This window comes from Chelonoidis abingdonii, chromosome 2, assembly GCF_003597395.2.
Source record: "Chelonoidis abingdonii isolate Lonesome George chromosome 2, CheloAbing_2.0, whole genome shotgun sequence".
In the NCBI taxonomy this organism is placed as follows: Eukaryota; Metazoa; Chordata; order Testudines; family Testudinidae; genus Chelonoidis; species Chelonoidis abingdonii.
The window spans coordinates 69,780,123-69,805,828 of record NC_133770.1 but is presented as its reverse complement, the minus strand read 5'-3'; the positions used below and the strand labels follow the sequence as shown (position 1 = coordinate 69,805,828).

Sequence of the window (25,706 nt, the reverse complement as noted above, 5' to 3'; positions counted from 1 at the left end):
GATGGGAGAGCATCTCCCGTCGACACACCACAGTGAAGACACTGCAGTAAGTAGATCTAAGTATGTCGACTTCAGCTACAAATAGATATTGATCCCTCCTTTTCCCTCCCCCGTAGTGTAGACCAGACCTTCATTTTATAAATAAGGAACTTCATGCTCTTTTGCAACCTACCAATGTTCTTGGCAATGGGGGGTCACAGTTTTGTGACTGAGACATAGGACTGGGAATAAGGAGATGTGGGGTCTGTTCCTGACTCTTTCAGAGATGTCCTCAATAATATTGGGCAAGTCACTTACCAGAGCTGTGCCTCAGTTTCTCCAGTTGAAAAATGGGTAGTAGTTCCCGTGTGAGTAGCTCCCTTAAAGTTACTGGGACTACTTGCTTAAATTAAACACATGCTTATGTGTTTTGTTGGGCTAGAGAGCTCAACACCTTTGAGGATTTACCTGTAAAAGTGGACTAGTGCGCATGTACATGATATTATCTTACACTTGATGCGCTTGATTTGTCAGTGCCTTGCACCTTGTGTAGTAATTTACATCTGTGTGAAACTGAACCAAATCTGAATTCTCTGCTCACTTGTATTGGGGACAGTGATTCACACCCACTTTGCACATCTGTGAATGAGTATACAAGATATAAGATATATTTGTTTGCATTCCCTTAACTCCCATCTCTCAGTTTGGTTCACTGAGTCTGAATGGGTCTAAGACGGTGTAATTTATGTGTTTAGGCAATGGAAAAGGAGTATAGCAGGAAAAAAACCCTAACAGAAGGGTAAATTACACCAGTTTAGACTCTCTTCGAATCATTTAGATGCACCTCTGACTTTGGCCAAATGTGTAATGGTAGCTACTGCCACGGAACAAAGGGGAAATGCAAATTTTGAAGATCTCAAAGCAGAATGAAGAGAGATGAGCAGCTGACTGATCTTAGATAGCTGTGGCAAGGGACTGGGCAGAAGGCTTTTTTGTGCAGTCTGTTCTACAGTCTAAATGGAATAACAGTGATTTTACATCACAGAAAAAAGGATTTCAAAGCTGTTTCAGAAAAATCATCCTTAGTAGAAGACATTTTATAAAATAAAATAAAGGACGTGATTGATTTGTGATCAAGTAAAAAGATCAAGTAAGTATCTTTAAATTTGGCAAAGATCTGACATCTGACACCTCTGTTAAATTAAACAATTGGATGGAAGTAGATGATTATGGTATTTTATAAACACAGTATACCTAATGGGGGCTTATATTTAGTGTTAGAAGATTGTAGGCAGTCCAGCTCTAAGCGTAAACTCATTGGCAAAGTCACCTACCCTTTGAACCAGAAATGGTCTCTTTCTGTTTTCTGTAATATCACCAAGAATGCACACAAGCTCTGTATTATGTCAAAAAAAAATCTTTTAGGTTTCATGAGCACTCAACCTCACTATTCACTGCCATTCTGTATGGTGCATCTGAAAGATTGTAGGGCTTACTTATTTTTCTGATGCTTCTTATTAACACCAGTTGTTTTGATGCTATTATTTAAACTTTCAGTTCTCTTACAGTGATCATTATCTGTCCTGTTTTTCTCTCACTTCCTTCCTTGCTTTCTGAAGATAGCATAAATCAAAGAGTTTTGTTAGTTTCTTTTCTTATGCAGTATCAGTCAGGTATTTGTGTGTACCTAGACAGCTAATTGTACCTTTTAATTAGTCTATATACTTCCATCAGCATTACTCCATTTTATTTCAGACTGATATTTTAGCATGGTTGCTACTGACATACATTTCTAGAATTTTGTTTTTCATGGGATCACCCCTCCTTCTAGCCGTGTGCTAGCCGATGGTATGCCTACTGGCCAGAGCAGGAGATGGATGTCAAGGCATCTTCCTGATGCTTCCAGCAACTCACTGTAGTCTTCCTGTGCTTTAGCTTCCCCAGCTATAAAATGAGGATAATAATCCTTACCCTGTCCTGTAAAGTACTGTGACATCCATTGATAAAAGTGCAATATAAGTGCAGTGTATTACTGCTGCTGCTGCTGTTTTGGCATTGTGTTTGTACTTTAATGTGCTCAGAGGGGACTTGCAATGTCATTGTATGGCTTTTTTTAACATTACCAGGACATTTCCATTAACTTACTTAGGTATTTTTATTGACCCCGTTTGCTGACCTTATACAGTACCTGTGACAGAGCACAGGGCAACAGCAGCTGATCTAGCACTGTGGTCACTGCAGCTCCAATTAAACACTGGAGAACAAACTCTGTTAAGAAGAGCTGTACCTAGCTGGAGGATGAAGGAGACCTGGAAGGCTAATTAAGCCATTAGGCAAAAGATACAAAAAGGCACAGGAAGTAAGTAGGGAAGGGAATGGGGAGAGATAAGAGGGTGGTGGGAATCAACATTGTAAATAAACTGCACCGGGTGTTTTACCAGCATGAAGATCTCTGAGCGGTTTGTGGACTTGAGCAGAGGCAGGAGCGAGTGGCCCTGCCACACATGGAGGCTTATCTGGAATCTTAGCCAGTGCAAGGGTTTGGTGACCTGTCTGATGGAGGAGGCCCTGCAATGGCTGGCAAAACAGCAAGAATAAATGCAGAAGACTCTGCAAAGTTTTGAACAATCCTATCACATGGAGAGGCAGGCTTTGTTTGCTTGGCAGGCAGAGCAGCAGAAAAGCCTGAAAGATTTCCTAAGGGAATAAGCCAACATGCAGCAACAGCTCCTACAGAATGTGGTGAGTCCCATGGTAGCAGATGGCGCCTGGACACAAGGCCTGGAACTATGTAAGATGGGCCCTGCGAGATGATCCTGATGCATTCCTGTGCACTGTTGAGAGGGTAGCTATGGGTGCAGGTTGGTATAAGGCAACCTGGGCCCTGATTCTGGCTCCCTATCTGTCAGGAGAAGCCCAAGCAGCATATATGGCTTTGAGTGAGGAGCAGGCCAGGAATTATGAGATGGTGAGAGCAGCCATCCTGGATCGGGTGGATCTGTCGATTGAGAAGTACTGCTAAAAGTGCAGATCAGCAAGTTGAACTGGAGGTTTATGGCCCTGGCCAGTCACCCAAAGGTTTATGGATTGGGCCACCTGGTGGTTGAGACTAGAGTGGAAATAACGAATACTCTAGTATTAGAACAGTTCCTTCAGGGCCTCCCTAAGAAAGTACAAGTGTGGGTCAGTTGGCATCAACTAGATATGGTGGATGCAGCCGTGAAATTGACAGAGGAATACAGAGAGAGACTTTCCCAAGAAAAAGGGACAACCCAGAAAAGAAGATCTAGAGCGTGAGAGGAAGACTGGAGAACCCACAGCAAAAAGAGGCATAGAGAGGATGAAGGAAGAACCCTGAGGAGCTCTGGCTGGGGCTCAACCCACTACATGCTATCAGTGGAGGCGACAGGGACACACAAAAAGGGACTGCCCGTATATAGGGACTGCAGTTTTGCTGAGTTTTGTGGCTGGGTCAGAACTGGAGAGAAGAAACAAGGACAGAAACTGTCCTCCATTTTGATAGTGGTGGGGAGGATATGGACTTGTGGATATGGCCTCAGGTTACTCTCTTGTCTGGAGGGAGCTGGTGAAATCTCACTGGATGGTTCCAGGAGCAGCTATGGACATGAAATGTGTCCATGGGGATAAGAGACACTGCCCTGTGGCCCAAGAGCTCTGGAGGGCCAGGGGAGGTTTAGTTGGAAACAGGTTGCAGTAGTGGAGGGACTATCCTATCGGGTTGTGTGGGGCACTGGTTGGAGCCCCATCCCAATTTGGAAACAAGGTAGTATAAAGAATTCCAGGTTCGGGAAAGGGAAACCAGAAGGGAGAGAAAACAATGAGCCCATAGGAGAAACAATAGAAACCCATAAACAACAAAGCCGAAGTCAGGAGGAGAGGAGACCCCTCCCAGGAAACTGAAGGCAGGGGGATAGGAATTCAGGAAGGAGGTACAGGGGAAACAGACAGCGCAAACTCCTTAGTAGAGATTGAGGGACATATGGTGCCCCCTGCAACACAGCCTCAAGGAGAAGAAACCCAGGCACTGTTTGGAGGTTTGGGAGAATCTGAGACTCTGAGGGATCAGGGGATAAAGGGAGTAATCTTGATCCTCTGCCAGATACAAAGGGGGATAATGGGGGAGTAATTCCCCAGGGTGCCCTGGTGTGAAGACTTGTGGGCTGAGATGGAGCTATGGGGGATCTGCTCCCCTGACAAAGTGTGATTTCTGTGGGTGGAGAATGTGCAGACCCCACAAAGTGACCCAGATGATCACCCCAGGGACAGAGAGAGACTCCCACAGGATGAAACCTCTTGTAAGGGTGGGAGAACATGGAAAGAAGACTTACTGTCAGGTAACGGGGGAGGTGTGTGAGAGAGCTCTGGGCAACAGCAGCTGAGCCAGTGCCCTGGTCACTGCAGGTCCAGTTAAACACTGGAAGGAAGGAACTTGGGAGGGGGGGAAGCAGACAGAGAGAGGGAGAGATTACTCTTCCCAGCTTGCCTCAGGAGCTGAAGGCTCCCTAAGACTGAAGGAGTAAGGCTGTATGGTGTACAATGGTGGTGGGTATCAAGACTGTAAATAAACTGTACCAGGTGGACTTGAGCAGAGGCAGAAGCGAATGGTTCTCCTGCCACAATACCCATTTCAAGTGAATATGGAAACAGGGCTATATTCTGCTTCTGGATGTCTGTGAGAAAGAGCTATTCATAGCAGATAGTGGGAGCCATGTGCATCTTAAGGAAGGTTTTTCCCCTTAAAATATTAACTTAGTTACAAAGAATATTAGAAAGACAACAGCTATTTTTCAATCAACATCAAAATTTACAGCACATTATGGAGATTATTAATTATGATGGTGCATAAACAAATATAAGCATGTTAATTCTTTAGAAACAATAGGGGTGATGGCAGGATGTCATGATTATGAAGGACTTGATTCAGCTCTCATTAAAGTTAGTGGGAAAACTCTGTTTTGACTTTAATTTTTATCTTACTACTACTATATCCTTGTTAATGTAGTAGCCTGAGTGTTCACACATTAATGAACTGGTGAGAGTTGGATTGGGACTCAAATGGAAAAGGACAAAATTAGCAGGGTAAAAAACTCTATTTTAAGCTTCTCAAAGGGTATTGCAGAAAACTGTATGTTTATTTTTTAACCTCTTTAATTAAAAGTAGTTGGCACTGATCTAAGTAAGGTTTTTTTTCATACCTTGTTTTAATAATGACTTTGACTCTGATAGAGATGAATTCTGAGAATTTGGATCTTCAGAGGAGAGATTTATCAGTTAAACAAGATGTGCAAGGAGCAATTTGTGAATCCAGGCTCTTCAAGATGGGATTTCTTTTATGTAGGGAGCGGGGAGGCAAACATAAGGTTTAGCCTAGAGTCTACTGATTCACACTTGAGAAAAGTTGATTCACACGGATTTACACTTGAAGAAAGTATGTGATAGTAGTAGAGCTTATTACAGTATGTTTCTCTTGGCAAATGGAACGTAGAGAATCAGTTCATTTCCAATAAACAGAAGGCTCTGGCTAACCAGAATAAGAAAAATCAGTTAGATCTGTGAATGGTGCAGACAAAACAAAAGCTTAAATGAGGAGATTATTAGTGGTCCATTTGTGGGAACCAACCATACAATAATGTATTTGGCACATTATTAGATCTGAGAATTTACTCCTGTTGTGGCAAACCTACGCCTAACAGAAGTCCCAACATTGGCCTTTGAATGAGTTGTCTGCATCAGCTCCACAGTGCTGGGTTGCATTAGCTCAGGCCTGCACAACATATGGCCGGCCTGTGGAGGCTCACTGTGTGGCCTGCAGGGAGATTCTAAATCCCACGCACACGGCGCTCTGTGGGCAGCCCAGAGCCCTTTGAATCCCGGCCGCGGCTGAGATTTAAAGGGCTCAGGGCAGCCCGCAGCGATGGGGAGCCCTGAGCCCTTTAAATCTCAGCTGTGGCTGGGAATCAAAGGGCTCAGGGCTGCCCGCAGCCACGGGGAGCCCTGAGCCCTTTAAATCTCAGCCGCGGCCGGGAATCAAAGGGCTCTGGGCTGCCCGCAGAGATTCCCAGCCGTGGCTCCAGCGGATGGGCTGGAGCTGGGATTTAAAGGGCTCGGGCTCCCCTCAGCGGCAAGAGCTCTGGGCCCTTTAAATCCCTGCCCCAGCCCTGCCAAGCTCTGGGTTCCCCCAGCCGCCGGAGCCCCGGGCCCTTTAATTTGCCCCTGAGGGCTCCCAGCCACCTCTTCAGCTGGGAGCCCCTGGTTGATTTAAAATCAGATATCACCTCCCCACCCCCAACCTTCCTTTTTGACCCACAGTTGTTTTGGTGGGGCGGCACTGGGGAAGGAGGGTTTGTTTATGCAGGGCTGGGTGGGGCTGGGGCAGGGTGTTTCTGTGGGGCCGGGAGATGCTGGGGGGGGTGTTTCCGCGGGGTCGGGGGGTTTCGGCCCTCAGCTGTTTTCTTTGGAGTAATGTGGCCCTCGCCGCTTTATGAGTTGTGCAGGCCTGCATTAGCTTTTCCTTCCTATTTTGCTCTCTCAGATGCCTTTGCTGTGACACTCCTGTCTAGTGTGCTGTAGTTTCAAAATTGAATGTTAATTAAGATGTTTGCATTTCCCATCCTGACTAGTATGTGCCAAAAAGAAAGCCACATTCTCTTCTGTTAGAAGATCTCTATACTAAGTTCATGGATAATTTGCTTAGAATAGTGCTTGTGTGTTCATGCGTACAGTAATAAATTGAGTTAGCTAAAAATAAATTGGATCCTGGCAAGGTCTTTTTTGCCATATTGCTGACAATCTTTGAGATTTATCTTATGCAGGTTTCAGCTGTAATCATTAAAATAATAATTAAGGAAAGAATTTCAGTGCAAATTTAGAATCAGTGGTTTTATTATTTGGGGGTAAATTTTCAAAGGAGAGCGCTGGGTTTATCTCAGAAACTTTACACTTGTTCTCCTTATCTGTTAAAATAATGAAATCTGCTCTACAGTGACACTCTTGATAAGATCATGCTGCTTCATTCTTCTTATTTCCCCACAATTCAAAACACAAATATTCACAATTTGGACAATACCAATTTTACTTACTTGCCAAGGAATCTGACAGAGAGTTCAAGATGACTCATCAAAATAGCATAGCTTTAAATAAAAAAAGAATTATATCTATTGTATAACTTGCGATTTATTTTTTAAAAAATAACAAAATAGCACCAGATGAATCCAACTAACAGTGTTTTACTTAGTGTAATCAAGGCCCTGTATACACAGTGGCAAGCTGGACCTAAAGTCTGTGGCAAAGTCCATGGAATCTGTAGCAGACTTGAAATTTTGCTGTATCTTCATTTAAAAATGGAGGATTTCCATCCAACATATTACTGGCGTGAAATCCCCAGTGGTGACAAAGTGGAGAGGCCATGGCTTATGTACTCAAAAACCCAGAATGCTACGTACTGTGTTTGTTGCAAACTCTTCCAGTCTAATGTTCCAGCCACATTGGATTCTACGGGAACAAAGGACTGGAAAAATCTGGCTAGAAATCTGGCATGCCATGAGAAGGTAGCAAATCACCAGAGAGCATTCCATAGGTGGAAAGAGCTTGAGATGAGACTACGGTTAAGCGCTCAAGATGATCAGCATCAAGAGAGAGTGATTTAGGCTACGGTCTAGACTACCTGCCGTATCGGCGGGTTTAAAATCGATTGCTCGGGGATTGATATATCGCATCTCATCTAGACGCGATATATCGATCCCTGAACGCGCTTATATAGATTCCGGAACTCCACGAACCCCAACGGAGTTGCGGAATTGACAGGGGGAGCCGCGGACATCGATCCCGCGCGGTGAGGACGGGTGAGTAATCTGATCTTAGATATTCGACTTCAGCTACGTTATTCACGTAGCTGAAGTTGCGTATCTAAGATCGATTTCTCCCTGTAGTGTAGACCAGCCCAGAGTCTCTTTACTAGCAAAATGTTCTGAAAAGGCTCATTGCCATTGTGAGAACAGTGTTGAAACATGATGACATGCGCAATATTGATGCGAGTGATTTAGGTGATGAACTGAAAGCCCTTTTTAAGATACATTTCAGCAGGATCAACTCCAAAGGCTGTCTTGGAATATATGTGCACAAATAAAATGACCACCCTCTTTCGAAATGCTTTTGTTCCTCTGCACATACTTCTAACACTTCCTGTAACAGTTGCCAGTGGAGAACACAGCTTCTCCAAGCTGAAGTTAATAAAAACACATCTATGCTCCACAATGACACAGGAGAGGCTGGTCGGCCTTGCAACCGTCTCAACAGAACATGAGCTGGACCAGACTGTGGACCTTCAGGAAGCAGTTCAAATCTTTGCGACCAAAAGGCACGGAAAGCACCACTTTGATTATTCAAACAGATAAAAATGCCAGTGTTTACTCTGCAGACAAGAAAAGTTACATTTGCTGTTCAGGCGTTTGAAAGTTAAGTGTTAGTTAAAATTTTTGAACAAGGCATTTTAAGTTGTTAGTTCTCCTTCATTGGGGTAGGTAGCAGAGCAGTACCATGAGAGGAGTAGAACAGGAAGAAGGCAGAACTGAGACCTTTCAAAATTTTGGCCCAAAAGAGGGTGTGTGGGGGCATCATTTGAGCTCCCTGCCTCAGGTGCCAAAATGTCGTGGGCTGGCCCTGGCGTGAGCAGAATCCTCAAAGCTATCCACACATTAGGAAAAGTGTCCTTCAGCTCTGCATAATGAATGAATTGGAGAACTTGGAGTGGAAAGTACTTCCCGTGTTGCAAAATGTGCCCTTACCAAGACCCGTAACCCTTACGAATGGAAAAAGTCCTTCTGAAAGCAATGAGACTAATCCTGTGGCTAAACAGCAAAGTAAAAGATGCAGTTAGAGGCAAAAAGACATCCTTTAAAAATTGAAAGTTAAATCCTAATGAGAAAAATAGAAAGGAGCAAAAAGTCTGGTAAATGAAGTGTAAAAATATAATTAGAAAGGCCAAAAAAGAATTTGAAGAACAGCTAGCCAAAGACTCAAAAAGTAATAGCAAAATATTTTTTAAGTATATTAGAAACAAGAAGCCTGCTAAACTGCCAGTGGGGCCACTAGACAATCAAGATGCTAAAGGAGCACTCAAGGATGATAAAACCACTGCAGAGAAATTAAATGAATTTTTTGCATCAGTCTCCATGGCTGAGGATGTGAGGGAAGTTCCCAAACCTGAACCATTCTTTTTAGGTGACAAATCTGAGAAACTGTTGCAAACTGAGGTGTTATTAGAGAAGGTTTTGGAACAAATTGGTAAACTATACAGTAGGGTTGTCGATTAATCACAGTTAACTGACGCGATTAACTCCAAAAAATTAATTCCAATTAGAAAAAAATCATGATTAATCACACTGTTAAACAATAGAATACCGATTGAAATTTTATTAAATATTGTGGATGTTTTCTACATTTTCATATATATTATATTCTGTATTGCAATTGAAATCAAAGTGGGTATTATTTTTTATTACAAATATTTGCACTGTAAAAATGATAAACAAAAAAAAGGTTTTTTTCCAATTGACCTCATACAACTACTGTAGTGCAATCTATTTATAGTGAAAGTACAATTTACAAATGTAGATTTTTTTATTACATAACTGCACTGAAAAATAAAATAATGTAAAACTTCAGAGCATACAAGTCCACTCAGTCCTACTTCTTGTTCAGCCAATCGCTAAGACAAACTAGTTTGTTTACATTTACAGGAGATAATGCTGCTGTCTTCTTATTTACAATGTCACCAGCAAGTGAGAACAGGCATTTGCATGGGACTTTTGTAGCCAATTGCAAGGAATTTACATGCCAGATATGCTAAACATTCGTATCCCCCTTCATGCTTTGGCCACCATTCCAGAGGACGTGCTTCCATGCTGATGATGCTCATTAAAATAATGTGTTAATTAAATTTGTGACTTAATTCCTTAGTGGAGAATTGTATGTACCTGGCACTATTTTACCGGCATTCTGCCATATATTTCATGTTATAGTAGTCTCAGATGATGACCCAGCACATATTGTTCATTTTAAGAACACTTTCATCACAGATTTGACAAAATGCAAAGAAGGTACCAATGTGAGATTTCTAAAGATAGCTACAGCGTTCAACCCAGGGTTTAAGGATCTGAAGTGCCGTCCTAAATCTGAGAGGGACAAGGTGTGGAGCATGCTTTCAAAAGTCTTAAAAGAGCAACACTCTGATGCAAAAACTGCAGAACCCGAACCACTGAAAAAGAAAATAAACCTTCTGCTGGTGGTATCTGACTCAGATAATGAAAATGAACATGCATCTGTCCGCAATGCTTTGGATTGTTATTGAGTAGAACCCATCATCAGAATGGACACATGTCTCCTGGAATGGTGGTTGAAGCATGATGGGGCATATGACTCTTTAGTGCATATGGCACATAAATATCTTCCGATGCCAGCTACAACTGTGCCATGAGAAGGCCTGGTCTCACTTTCAGATGACATTGTAAATAAGAAGCAGGCAGCATTATCGCCTGCAAATGTAAACAAACATGTTTGTCTGAGTGATCAGCTGAACAAGAAGTAGGACTGAGTGGACTTGCAGGCTCTAAAATTTTAAATTGTTCTATTTTTGAATGCAGTTTTTTTTGTACATAATTCTACATCTGTAAGTTCAACTTTCATGATAAAGAGATTGCACTACAGTATTTGTAGGTGAATTGAAAAATGCTGCTACTTTTGTTTTTTTTACAGTGTAAATACTTGTAATCAAAAATAAATATAAAGTGAGCACTGTGCATTTTGTATTCTATGTTGTAATTGAACTCAATATATTTGAAAATGTAGAAAACACCCCAAAATATTTAAATAAATGGTATTCTATTATTAAAAGTGTGATTAATTATGATTAATTTTTTTAATTGCTTGACAACCCTTCTAAACATTAATAAGTCATCAGGACCAGATGATATTCACTCAAGAGTTCTGAAGGAACTCAAATGTGAAATTGCAGAACTAGTAACTGTCATCTGTAACCTATCATTTAAATCAGGTTCTGTACCAAATGACTGGAGGATAGCTAATGTGACGTCAATTTTTATAAAGGGCTCCAGAAGTGATCTCAACAATTACAAGCCGGTAAGCCTGACTTCAGTACCAGGCAAACTGATTGAAATTATAGTAAAGAATAAAATTGTCAGACACATAGATGAACATAATTTCTTGGGGAAGAGTCAACATGGTTTTTGTAAAGGGAAATCATGCCTCACCAATCTACTAGAATTTTTTGAGGGGATCAGGAAGCATGTGGACAAGGGGGATCCAGTGGATATAGTGTACTTAGAATTTCAGAAAGTCTTTGACAAGGTATCTTGCCAAAGGCTCTTAAGCAAAGTAAACTGTCATGAGATAAGAGGGAAGATCCTCTCATGGATTGGTAACTGGTTAAAAGATAGGAAATTAAAGGTAGGAATAAATAGTGTGTGTTCAGCATGGAGAGAGGTAAATAGTGGTGTCCCCCAGGGGTCTGTATTGGGACCAGTCCTATTCAACATATTCATAAGTGATCTGGAAAAAGGGGTAAACAGTGAGGTGGCAAAATTTGCAGATGATACAAAACCACTCAAGATAGTTAAGTTCCAAACAGACTGCAAAGAGCTACCAAACCATCTCAGAAAACTGGGTAACAAAATGGCAACAAAATGGCAGATGAAATTCAGTGTTGATAAATGAGAAGTAATGCACATTGGAAAACATAATCCCAACTATACATCTAAAATGATGGGGTCTAAATTAGCTCTTACTACTCAAGAAAGAGATCTTGGAGTCACATCAACTCAATGTGCAGCGACAGTCAAAGAAAAATGAACAGAATGTTGGGAATCATTAAAAAAGGACAGATAATAAGACAGAAAATATCATATGGCCTCTATATAAATCCATAGTACACCCACATCTTGAATACTGCATGCAGATGTGGTTGCCCCATCTCAAAAAATATATATTGGACTTGGAAAAGGTTCAAAAAAGGGCAACAAAAATGATTGGGGTATGAAATGGCTTCCATATGAGGTGAGATTAATAAGACTGGGACTCTTCAGCTTGGAAAAGAGGTGACTAAGGGGGGGATATGATAGAGGTCTATAAAATCATGACTAGTGTGGAAAAAGTAAATATGGAAGTGTTCTTTACCCTTTCTCATAACAGGAGAACTAGGGGGGTCACCAAATGAAATTAATAGGCTGCTGGTTTTAAGTAAACAAAAGGAAGTATTTTTTCACACAATGCACAATCAACTTGTGGAACTCCTTGTCAGAGGGTGTTGTGAAGGCCAAGACTATAACAGGGTTAAAAAAAAGAACTAAATAAATTCATGGAGGATAAGTCCATCAATGGCTATTAGCCACGATGGGCAGGGATGGTGTCCCTAACCTCTGTTTGTCAGAAACTGGGAATGGGCGATAGGGATTGGATCACTTGATGATTACCTGTTCTGTTCATTTCCTATGGGGCATCTGGCATTGGCCACTGTTGGAACACAGGATACTGGGCTAGATGGACCTTTGGTCCGACCCAGTATGGCTGTTCTTATGTTCTTACTGATCTAAGTAACACAGTGGGAGTAAGAGTTGCAAAACTGGGGTCTCTGTGTCTGTGTTTAACCATCTATAAAAGTGAGATATTAGTGACTACTTCAGAATGGTATTATGAGATTTATTTGATGCTTGTAAGGTGCTTTAAAATCTATGGGCGAAAAGTTTTATGTATTATTTATTTATTATGTTGTGTGGGCTGGAAAATATTTCTTGCCTACCCAGATTGACTCCATGATTTGCTCAGAAAATGACACATTTTATAGCCATTATTCTGTAAAGTCAACCACCATTCTTGTTTTTTTAAAATGTGGAAAGCCCTGAGTTATTTGATTTTTTTATTTGTGACACATTAATAAACTGATGACTCTTCTAAAAGGAGGAAGAATCTGGTTCTTGGAGCCAGATAGGCGATCATGGAAAGGATTTCCCTACTTTAACCTACAAATAAACCACTGCCCATAAAACACTCTCTCCTTTTAGCTCTGACCTTTGTTAGATCTCTGTGATGCCTGGCTCTCTCACTTTTATACCTGCAAAGCAAGCCTATTATGCTTGTCTGTGTGGGGTCAGATCCATTGTCAATCCATCGGGGTGGAACCTGCCTCCTCCACAGTCCAAGAGGCACATGCATATTTCTGCCTCCCCAATATCATTCTGAAGACCCTAGCTGAGGCATGATACCTTGGGCAGATGAAGGGATTTGGCAGCCATTTAGGCATAACCCAGCCATCATTTGGGTATCGCTTCCCTCCGTAGGTAATACATAGGTCTCTGAAGCTGTGGGTTCACATGAGCTATGAAGCTATGTTGGGTTCTGTGTAACATGTGCTGAGACCCAAGATTTGACTGAATGCTAGTTCTGCACGGAACCAAACTTTATTAAGAACAAATATGTAAGGATTTTGGGGGATCCAATTTTAAAAGCTCTACTTGTGTTTTTCTGTCTCCTCAGATCTCTGGAAAGTGATGTTCACAGTGAAGGATACACGCTGGAGCTAGAATGCTGCTCCTCCTTGGACCAACACTTGGACAAAAAAAAGATACCAGATTTTATTGAGAAAGTAAGTGTAAGGAAAACAACTTGAAAAGGCCACAACAGGCCTAATAACTTCTGCTAGTTGTGTCCATCGGGGCAAATAACCACTGTAAGTTCCTCTTTCCTCCTTCTCCTCCTCCCCGTGTTCTGTATATTTCAAATATTAACAAGGCGTCAGTAAAGTTTGCTACTCTTTTATAATTCCAATATCTGGATAGCATCTTCTTGTTATAGTGACTGGTGAATCAAGTCATTGACCATTCTGTTATGAGAAAATGACTTACTGTGCCACAGAGTGAGTGATCTCAAGTAGATGTTAATTAACTTGTTTTACCACTGTACAATCTATCCATGTACTGTAATTGACTGTTTCGCACAGTCTCAGCTAAAATAATATATTTCCATCTTGGTGCCAGTTGTTCGGAATTATTTGAGTTTAAACACTTGGATAATACAGTAGAGGCTCATTATTTCCCAGAGTTGTCCTTGCGTAGAATTATTTTAAGCCAGATGTGTTCAAACTTTTTCAGTCAAGCTCCCCCCTTACCAGTAATGGAATCTGTCTGCGCCCTTCCGCCTTTATTGCACAGCCAAGGCTTCTTCAGCAGCAGAGCTTGGGCTGAAGGCAGAGCTGGGGCTGCGGGAAGAGCTGTGGCTGGAATCGGAGCTGGTCTGCAGGTGGAGAGGGAATGAGGACAGAGCTAGGCTGGGGGCAGTGAGGAGCTGAGGCTGGGGTTGGAACTGGTCTGGCGGCAGAGAGGGAATGAGGGTGGAGCTGGGTCTGGAGGCAGAGCAGGACTGGGGGCTGAATGGGGCTGGGGAGTATTGTTTTAAGCTATATTTCAGCATCAGGTAAAGTTAGATAGATCAATCAAACCTTTTGCCACCCAGAAAAGTACTGGTTTCCACAAACTCTGATTCATGATGAGGAATTTTAAAGAGAATAATCTTAATTGTGATTTGTTGCCTTTTTCCTACTGCTTGTGATATCATATAATTTAATTAATTTGTAAATTGATCAGATTAAATCCAGTTTAGTGAACACCATTTCATTATTCATGGTTCAAATTATACATCCTCTGTTACTGGGTCTTGAAATAAATTATTAAAAAGCAATGACAAAATATTTACATTTTTTTAATTGTGGTGAGTAGTTAGGAAAGCTAAATATTAGCCCCATACTCCTCTGAAGTCCAAATCTAACAGGAGTGATTTCTGGGAGTGTGTCTAACATTATGAAAGAGTAAACCCAAGAAAGGGTGACTGTTCATCTTGTAATATAGTTATGGTTATAAATTTTAGATACGGGCTCAAACCAAAATCTAAACACACTTTATTTTGGGGAAGTTTGGATCTGAATCTGAATGTTGTGGACTGCATGTATTGAAATTTTTCAGAAGTAACTTCTGTTATTTTAGTCACACTTATGTAAACCTGAAATAATGCAGTGGTGAATCGATCTCAATATGTTTAAATTCGTCCTTCAGTTCTATGAGCTGTGCTGCATAGAAACCTGATATGCCGTGACCTGCTACCACTAGTAGTAATATGTCAATGCACACAATTCCAATAAAGGAGTTTGGCTAACATGAAAGCAAAATGATGGTCAAGAGCCACACACCTGTGCATGCACAAATAGCCATAAATAAAAAAGTTTTGATTTTCTAGAATGTTTTTTTTTTCCCATGCTGTCTTCAGAGATCTTTCTGTTGCTTAATTCACTTGATTATTGGATTATACAAATAACTTTTGGAAAGATAATCATTGACATTTTGATATATAAAAGTGTATATTGTTGTGTATATCATTCATTTTTGGAGATTGTTTGATGTAGTAGAATTTGAAGTTCTTTGAAAACATTACCATCAGGTGCATGTTGTCTCACCATCTGTATCTGATTAAAAACAATGTGAAAATCTCTACACTTACATGTATAACTAGTCCAGGAGGTGGGGAGAAAAATTACTTGATTGAGAGTAGGAATTAATTGTCATATTAACCAATTCAACAACAAAAATGTCCATTGCTTTTCAGGATAAAAAAATAGATTTTTAAAACCAAATCAGTAAAAAAAACCCAAAAAACAATAAGTTCTCATTCAAAGGAATCAGGATAAAAAACGTAACCAATTGATGGTTGGGTTTGTGACTGATCACCTCTAGTGTGTCGCTTGGAACTGGGGTACAGCTGAGCCCTCTCTTTTACCAATTTGAGTTCCCTCTCACACTGTGACGTTGTGACAAGCTGCAAAGCCCTCCAAGCTTGCATTCACACCAACATCCACTGGCAAGTGCCGTACCCAGCTGTGTTCATGAATGCTCTGGCCAGCCACTGCATGAACCAGCAATAGAGAATCTACAGCTAAAATACCCCCAGCTCCCCAGCCTAGGACCCTGGAGCTGTACCGTCCTACCCTGGTTAAAATTTGACCAGTATGAATTTATTACCCAATCTGCCCCTCCTTTATTGTGAAGAGGACGATGCACAAGCCCTTGTTAACTGAGCTGAGATTTTTCCCTAAACACTTCACTCAAAAACAAACTGGTTAAGATAAAACATAAAACAGGTTTATTAACTACAGAAAGATATTAATTGATCATAAATAATAGCAAACAGATCAAAGTAGATTACCATAAGAAATAAAACAAAACCACAATATAAGCCTAATGTACTAGTTAGGATTTAAATCACTTAGGCCTGGGCTACACTAGCGGAGGGGTTTGAACTAAGATACTTCGACTTCAGCTTAGTGTATTTAACTTCCACTTACCTGGCAGTCCTCACAGCGGCAAGTCGCCTGCTGCGACTCCCCCATTGACTCCGCTTGCTCCTCCTGCTGAGGTGGAGTGCGGGCATCAATTAGCGGATCTATTTATCGCGTCCAGACGAGACGTGATAAATCCATCTCCAATACATCAAACACTACCCGCCGATCCGGCGGGTAGTATAGACGTACCCTTAGATAGTATAAGCAGACTAACTTTTGCATACAAAGGCAGGCTTCCTTCCTTCCTGCCAGGGACCAGCACTCTCCCCTGGTTCAGCCTTTTTTCCTCCAGACTTTCAGGTGTTGTGTTGTAGGGAGAGTAAGGTCCAGTCATGATGTCACTTCCCCCTTTTATATCTTATTTCAACTTGCTGGAAAGCTCTTTTTCTGTGACCTAGGTCAAACAGTTCCCATTGTGTAGTGCTATCTCTGAGAGGTTTCTATTGCACACAGTTCCTGGGGTAATCCTTCTGCTTGTGTGTATGTCCTCAATAAGCCATCAACATTGTTTGGCCTTTTTATTGTTGTACCTGAAAGGTTACTTGTGGGTGTTCTCAACCTCACATGTTTCAGTAGCACATACATAGCCAAACTTCATAACTTAAAATGCAATGATAGCACATACAAACTAATGAGCTATTAATGTCTAGCAGATCAAGACTTTTAGGATGATACCTCACAAGGCATACTTTGTATAAAACATTGCAAAATTAAATGATGGTGAATCTGGGGATGCCTAGGTGGCACAGGGTTGTTGGTTGTTTTAAAAAGGGAACACCACCAGTAATCTCTCCAAACCATGAAATACAATACAAACTATTTAATTTGTGATTATTGAATATTCAGATCCTCAGTCATGTGGATTCCTACTACCTTTTCAGTGACTTTTCTTGGAATGGAGATTTTTTTCCAGTAACTTAATTTCTCTATGAGTTTGATTATGCAATGCTGAACGAGGGTGATTAACCTTGACTTTGAGCAAAGGAACATCTTTGATAGTGTCTATCCTCAGTTAACTCTCAGCTTTGCTCCAGACACTAGCCATCACATTGTACACAACTGGACTATTTGTTCCTGGAAAATGCAGGGGAAATTCTGCTTGGTATAGCCATAGGTCTTGAACAAACATTGGCAGTTATAAAAAGAAAAAAAAGCAAAAGAAAGTTTTGATCGATTAAAGAACAACAGGATATTTCACTTGAAAGACTCTGAGACATGATTTGAGCATATGTTCTCTTTACTTGAAAACAAAACAAGAAGCCCAAGAAAATCCTTCAATCACATCTGTATTGAAGGTATAACTCGTGTTAGGAATCCTCTATGATGAGACCTCCCTCTAGCCTCTCACTTTTCCTTATATTCTGATCTCCCATAAATGATCTGCCATGGCTAGATGCATGAAGGAAGTGTTATGGAGACAAACATTGAAGGAAATGTTGTTTCTCGGTTGGACATTAGGAAAAAGTTCCTAACTGTCAGGGTAGTTAAACACTGGAATAAATTGTCTAGGGAGGTTGTGAAATCTCCATCTCTGGAGATATTTAAAAGTAGGTTAAATAAATGTCTATCAGGGATTGTCTAGACAGTATTTGGTCCTGCCACGAGGGCAGGGGACTGGACTCGATGACCTGTCAAGGTCCCTTCCAGTCCTAGAGAGTGTGAATCTATGAATCTATGAAATGTTATGGAGCTACATGGAGACAGAAGTGTAGGGAAGGGGAAACTGGACTGATGTCTGTAGGAAAGAGAGAGTAATTTTCAAAATGTGTCAATATGTGAATACCAAACTTTGCAAAACAGATATGCTGCTCTCAGGACTTTTGCTTCACACATCAATCTGCGATCCTCTTCTGTAGAAGTTCTGTAACAAACACAGAGGATTCATACATTCCAGATCGATTCTGGAAAGGAGTGAGGCATTCATGGTTAGAAAGCAGTTGGTAGTTATGATTCATTTTCTGCACCATTGTTGTTCTGCTCTTTGGCAGTAAAAAATTGCTGATACGCATCATTCTGCACCTTTGTCTCCTAGCCAAATAATGTTCTACTCTGTAGAAAGCTTTCAGTTTGATCTCACTGCAGAGGTTGGACAGCCTGCTTCTCTCTCTCTCACTTTCTCTGAACTCAATATCCTTCACTGTTCCAGTTGTGATTGGCCTGGGGAAGGCTGGACCAAAAACCACAATCTGAAACCCAGTGGTAGGCATCGTCTTTGGATCTCTCCAACCACACCCAAGTCTTACTCCAATGCTCTGTCCACTTTCTCTGAAGTGACAATAAGATGAAGCTTATTGTATTTAACTGGTCTTCAACAGAATGAACACCATATACAACCTGATCATGGCTGTGACTCATGACATTAAACTCACTGTGTATCACTGAAATCTGGCTGGATGACTCCGGTGGACTTGTACTAACAGCTGGTGCTAAGTGGTAACTTTGTGATGCCTGACTCTAGGTGGTACAAGGAAGGAGTAGCAGCCATAGTTTTGCACTCTCAACAGTGGACTGATTCAAGTGTGTTTGCATGATGTGTGAATTCCAGGTTAAAGAGTAGCCATGTAATACTTGTATATAACCACACTCCTGTGGATTTCCTACTGGAGCTAATCAAGCTTCTGTCAAGCTTGTTTTTAGCATCCCCCTGTAGTCTTAGGTTACTTCAGTGACCACACAGATGACATCTCCACCACTGGCTCAAAATTTGTCCATGTTCAATATGGGGTTCTTCCCATTGATCTCCTGAGTAAGTCATATAGCCAGACACACCCTGGACCTGAACTTGACTGCTGGCTGTACTCATCTTCTACAAATGGAAGTGCTGAGCCAGGGCAGTGATAGCCCCACCTCCGAGACAATAGAACGCAGTGAGATTCCAGGCAGTCTGGAGGAGGCATACCATACAACTACCAGATCACTAGGACATTACAATCATCTGCTATCCATAGTCATTGATTTACTTAACCCCAGGAGTCAGCACCCCAGCCAGCTCTCCCTGGCTCAAAGGCAAGCTGAAACAGATGAAACAGGAGGGTAGGATAATGGACTGTTGCTGGAGGAATGGTAGCTTTAAATCTGTGGGACAGAATCACAAGACAATTGTACAAATCTTTGCCTGAATGATGTAGGAAAGCAAAGAAATCCTTCTCGTCCTCCATCATCGTCGCTGCATAGTTACAATAGTGGAGCTGTTCCAGAAGCACCTTTCTCCTTAAATGCATGAAAGGGCAGATGGATGGGGAAGACTGCAATTGTGTCATAGGACAGGTGGGGCGTTAGACAAGATACGTGTGTATTAACTGGAGAGGAGGAAAGGCTAAAGAGCTGCACTCTGTAGTACATTTAAAAACAACTTTGTTTTTAAGTAAAAAGTAGTAACACTTTGATTTCTAATCAATTATTTATATATTCTACAAAAAAATCCACAAAAAATCTTTCAGACTATTTTATTTGGTAGATGGCTGTTCCTGATTTCTTCCAGTTTTGGGTCCTTTTATTCCACATCTCTAATTCTTCATTGCTAGTACTCTGCTTTGGACATAACCCGCTTTTCAGCAGGAAAGAATAGCTGGCCATGGCAATTTTTGGAGTCTATTAATTCTGTTGCTGGGCTGGTTAATGGTTTGCTGCATAGTGGTACAAAGAGCTCTTCCCTGCATTCTCTGAGTACATTGTCTCTGTCAAAGCTCAGTAGAAAAATATTTTGTAAGAAAATCAAACATTATTCTGTAGTTTAAACTGGCACTCTTGATATGCTTTTTGTTTAGAAATTTATTACAGAGCCTATCAGATGATAGGCAGAGCAGGTGGAAATAAAAGGTGGAAAGGGAGAAGAATTTGGACCATCAGTATTGGTCGTAGAGGTCATTCTTCAAATGAATAAACAGTCTGAATGTACTTGAATGATTGGGAAATGACCCCTCTAGAATATCGTTTATTACCCAGAGGGATTACTTATCTATATGTGATCTGAAACTCTTTCAAATCATTTCTATCCTTCAGAAAAAACTTCCCTTTGTTCTCAAGTGTATGTACAAGAAAATAATACATTTATTTCTGTAACACATTGTAATGAATACCATGTCAGACCAGCTTTGTTTTCTGCATGTTTTCAGTGCAGAATAGTGCTTAATTTTTTAAAATGTGGGTTTCTGGTGTAGATATGATCTAGAAGCAAGGGTTAAAAGTGGACAGCAATGGCCCAGCTGTGTGCTGTCTGCTGCAATAATGGTATTTGTCGAAGTGTGTTTTGTTAACATTTTGAAAGAATATGTAAAACAAAGTATGGTGAAAAATCACATATACTGTATGTTAAGCAGTATAGTGTGAAGCGGAACAGCTGTTCTTGGTTAAACTTCTTTCAATGTGAGTTCTTTTGACTCAGCCATTTAACTCTAGTGTTAAGATATAAGCTCGATGAATGTCACAAAACTATTTTCATGATGTTCCCAGGGGCCTTGATGTGCTTTTGGAATCCTTTGCCCCATCAGATTTTGGGGTCATCCTCTTGACCAGGGTAAAAATAGATGTTGTAAAATATACAGCCTATGTCTTCAGTATTCCAGTAGTTGTCTGGAAAAAAAGAAAATATTCGGAAACAGTAGATCTGTTTGTATTTGTTATTGTCCTGAGGGAAGGTATGGGCAAATTGTTCAGTCTGTTGAGCTGCAGCTTCTACTGTAGATACTAAATGGTTGTTAAGTGAAAGCAAGTATGGTTTTAGACTGATATTCTCAGTTTAAAAATAACACTTAATTCCTTCAAATAACATCGTAGATCCCTAAAAGTAAGACAACTTGTAATATCTAATTTATGTCCATTACACTTTACATTTTGAGTTTTTCCCAGCTTTGACAATAAAGATACACTAAGTCAGTGTTAGTATTGTGTCAACTGACTATGAGTAAACCCAGCATAGAACACTGTTTGTCATGATATACACTGACCACTAAATCGTATTCAGCCAGCTGACATGGTTGTTGAAATCAATTTTCAAACTTGTATTTGCATAAATCTTTACTTGTTCCCTATTTATATTCACTCATTAGAAACTGTATTTTTTAACAGATGATTTAGATTCAAGGCGGTGTTCAGACTTCAAAGCTACAGTCACAAATCTGTAGCCTTATATCAAGCCATTAAGAAACCTCGAGCAGGTCACTGGTAAGAATTATCCAAAGTGACCTGTGGTTAAAGCGTATGCAGAGTTTGATGAGGACTGAGGAGAAGGATGCTTGAAGCCTGGAGAATGTTCCAAGTATATACCAGTTTTAAAGAGTGAATCTTAGACAAAGTAAGGCTATGGCTAGGGTGAGGTGGGTTTTTTTGCAGTTCTAGCACCCATGCTAGCCCTAGGTTATAGTAGCCACTAGAATTCTTATAATTATGTCATCTAACACTACTCTAATGACACAGTGTATATACACTTGTGGACAGTCTCCACTAGTGCTCTGACCATTGCTGTCTCTAATGGAGCTTGCACTGGCGCTAGGACCATAAACGTTAGAAGAATCTTATTTCAGGCAAGGTCATTGACAGCATGGTTGAGCTGTACTGAGATGGGTAAATCGCTGATCTCTGTTATTGTACCACAGTCTTAACTTTCAACTCTTGTTACTATTTCAGTATCTAGTGCTTACTTAAGCAAATCTCCTTGGACTTCAATGGAAGTTTTGCTTGACAGGATACTGAGTTATTTGGGGCCGCTAAGGTTGGAGCCTTTGCTGAGGAAAAATTGCCATTCATACTAAATTGTTTGATAAGTTTGTGAAGTGAAAAATTCCTGCTTTCAGAGATCCTACTGCCACAAACCAAAGTCACACATTCATATCTGAGGGTATAATTTCAGTCCTAACATGAGATCATCAGATTTGTTTTGATGTGGATGTAAGACGGAATGTAAAGTGAAAGGTGCTTGTGCACTGCCCCGCCAAGCCTTGTTTTTAGTCCATTTCATCCCCATCAGAAATGTACCATATGTTGGACATCTGGAAAACCTGATATAGTATTTCAGATTAATAATATATAAAATTATTGAGCTGGTGTCTCTTTGCCATTTGCTAAGTGTAACAGAACAGCATTCTGTCCCTGCTCTCTGGAATCACAGAAACCTGCTCAGACTCTGCCGGTTGGATAGTCATATTCTGTAGTTTGTTTATGGCCCCACCACCCACACCCTTTTATAGTCCTGCGCAGTAATTCTATTTACAGCATCCTCTGTACCTTCAGCCCTTTCCCCGGGGCCTGGCAGGAACAGAGGGTTTTCCCCAAGAGCTCTATCAGCCTAAGCTCAGCTAGCCCTGTTCATCTGCCCGATGCTTTCTTCCTGTGCCTTTTTATCAGTCCTCAACTGATGGGCTAGTTAATCCTTTAGCTCATCTAGACAGCTAGCCTGGTTTGCCAATTACATTACATTCCCCAGTCAGACCTCCCTGGGGAAAGGAATTAGTGCCAGAGTGATCAGAGTGCTGGCTTACCTGCCAGTTCCCAGCTTGTGGGTGAGCTTGCGCCTGCCCACCCCCAGAACTCAGTAAGTGCTAGCTCCCAGCATTCTGTCACTTTCTGCAGCGTAACATTCAGGATGCAAAAGTGTTGGAAGTATAAAGTTTAACACTGTTTCTGAATGGTTATAAAAGTAACTAAAAAAATCTTCCTTCATACCACTGGCTGTGCTTAGCCTATTTTAAAATGAGCCTTAAAGCCGGGCTTATTGTTTCTGTTTAGGAAATGAGCATGGTGATAGCAGACTTACAGAAAATGTCCAAGACTAACTAAAAGCTGCTTTTAATTGTAAATATCTTTGTTTCAGAAACAAATACGAAACCAAAAAAGGGGAGGTTTGGTATTTATGATAAAATATGCACCAATAAATCGCAATAAGGAATGATTCAGTTGTAATGCTGTAGCCTGGAACAGCATTTTGATACCAATTCCTGACATACAGTACATACTGTTCTCCTTGCTCCCCATCAGCATGTTCTCTTTGTCTCAAGACCTTTGAGGGTATGCCAGTTATCAAAGTACATTTGTATGACTTGTGACAGGGACTTGAGAGATGACCATGGGCTTGCTTCTTTACGTGCATTAGGTGTATGATACCTGCTCTGAAGTTGTTATAAAAAATTATAAATATTTATTTTATTAACTGGGTCAGCCTAGACTTGATTTTTTAAAATATGACCAAATTTGACCAGCCCATTGTTTCTAGTGCAATGTATTTTCTCATCAGCAGCACTAAGTAGCAACTTTCTGTCTCCAAACTTATTACAGGCCTAACCTAATGCACGTGGCTTGTGGGAAATTGGTGGGTTGTTACTAGAGAGTGACTTTTTTCCTCTGTCCGAATGGAATTCTGCTTCATCTGTTCTCTGCAAATGTTTTCTGTTGTTTGTTTTGTGTTAGCAACAGTCCCCTTTAATTGGTTGCTACTACATTCACTGGGCACCTTATTCTAGCATGAATCATACACCAAACCAGTCTATAAAGCCTTAATGAAACAACCACTCAGTTGTAATGACTAGTTTCTGAAAAACTATTTCCTAAGTCACCAGGGAGTCTCAACCTCAGAAACTCTGCTAGCTGTGACAAATTAGAGTATACTGGTGGCATTAGTACAATGTATATTCACTTTGAATGCATGCCAAGAAATTCCAGCTCCTGGCATCAAAAAGTTAAGAGAAGTTTAGAACACAGGTCTTATTAAAATCAACTGTATTTGTGCTTGAAAGCCCTTTCCAAGAGATGGGCTTTCATTATTAAATTGTTCTGCTGTAATTTCCATGCTTATTGATGTAGATGAAATACTGTTCTGAACTTGAAAGAAATGTTTGACCTACAAATGTCAGTCTATGGGAGAAATGCACAGTCTGCTATTGTGAACAATTACAGAAACTGGCAAAAAAAAAGAAAAAGGTATGCTACTCAGTGTTCATATCTGTACTCTTTATGTTTCTGTATTGACAGCAGTGTCACCTGTCCATTATACATCAGAGATTATTTGACAGTTCATAATGCAGTTATAAATATACAACCAAAAAAAAAAGCTTGCCAGGGGATTTCATTTAAATAATTTGAAAAAAAAACCATTTATAATTGTTCATTTATAAAACGAACAATGCCCCCAATTCCTAAAATGTGGATTTCTATGATGGTTTTTGGTGCCTGTAACTCAAACAGATTATTTTTTGAAAATAGCATTTTGTAAATCAGCTATCCCACCATGAGATGTGATTTTACTACATCTTAAAAGCAAAGTTGGGATGGGTCTGTAATTAGATAGATCTCCAAAGAAATCGCAGGTGCCTCAGTAAGTGATTCAGTAGGCGGCACTCTGATCTATTTTCTTAGCATGGTGTTTGGCTGCACTACACTATGCTGCTGATAATGCCTTTTTTCAGCTGAAGCATAAAACTAAAGTCCCAACCACTTAGGAAATAATCCATGATGCTTTTCACAAATGTTAGGAGGTGTTAGTCAAAGTGTCCTGGCCAAATTCCAAGTTGGATAATTACAGGAGAGATTTGATGAAGGTTTTGTTCCTGTTCCCATTTGAGTCCATGGGAGATTTGCCATTTACTTCACTGAAAGCAATGGGTAAAACTGTCGTTTTTTGTTTTGTTTTTCCTCAAGACATAATACCATTTTTATAAAGCAAATTACATGGGCAGTATTAAATTCCAAAAAGATATAGGTTGTGGCTACACATGAAACTTGTACCTGGTTAAACAGAACCTATTTTAGAATTGATGTAATTAAATCAGTGCAAATCTATTAATATAAGACAGCTTTAAAGTGATTTAAAATGTGTCTACGTAGGGATTTACACTGTTTGAACTAAAGTGGTTTGAAAATTCTAGCTGAACAGGAATAAGTTGTGTGTGTAGACCAACCCATATTATAATGGCCCATATCAACTAAACAATGCTTTATAAGGTGCTAGAAATGTTTCTGTATGTATCCGAGGAATGAAACAAGAAATTTCTATACTTCTTTTTATCTTATTGGAGCTTCCCTTTGAAAAATTCCAAGAATTAAAGGCTAATTTGCGTATAACATGTTCAAAAACACAACAAATTTTAATAAAAGCCTCAGTCAATCTGCAGCATGTATTGTAGGGAAGTTTTTATTATGTTGAGTTCATTCTGCAGCAGCATGCTGTACAGATGCAATTTCTGTGTTTTTATGCTTTTGTTTTTCTCATTTCGCAATAGAACATAACATGAAAAGGACCTTTCACTGTTTGTGCTGTTGATTGGCACATGAAGACAACCAATTGTAATATTTGTCCAATCTGGAATACTTTCAGCACTAG

The 25,706-nt window shown here is 40.4% G+C and overlaps 1 protein-coding gene across 2 annotated transcripts in view; it reads left to right on the top strand.

Annotated features, from left to right (window-relative positions):
* Positions 1 to 25,706, top strand: part of RFTN1 (raftlin, lipid raft linker 1) — a 136,835-nt gene that overhangs the window by 51,812 nt on the left and 59,317 nt on the right. For both annotated transcript variants that reach the window (XM_032801132.2, XM_032801129.2), the window contains exon 3: positions 13,546 to 13,654. In XM_032801132.2, coding sequence (XP_032657023.1) covers positions 13,546 to 13,654 — 109 coding nt within the window. The remainder of the gene's footprint in view (positions 1 to 13,545; positions 13,655 to 25,706) is intronic.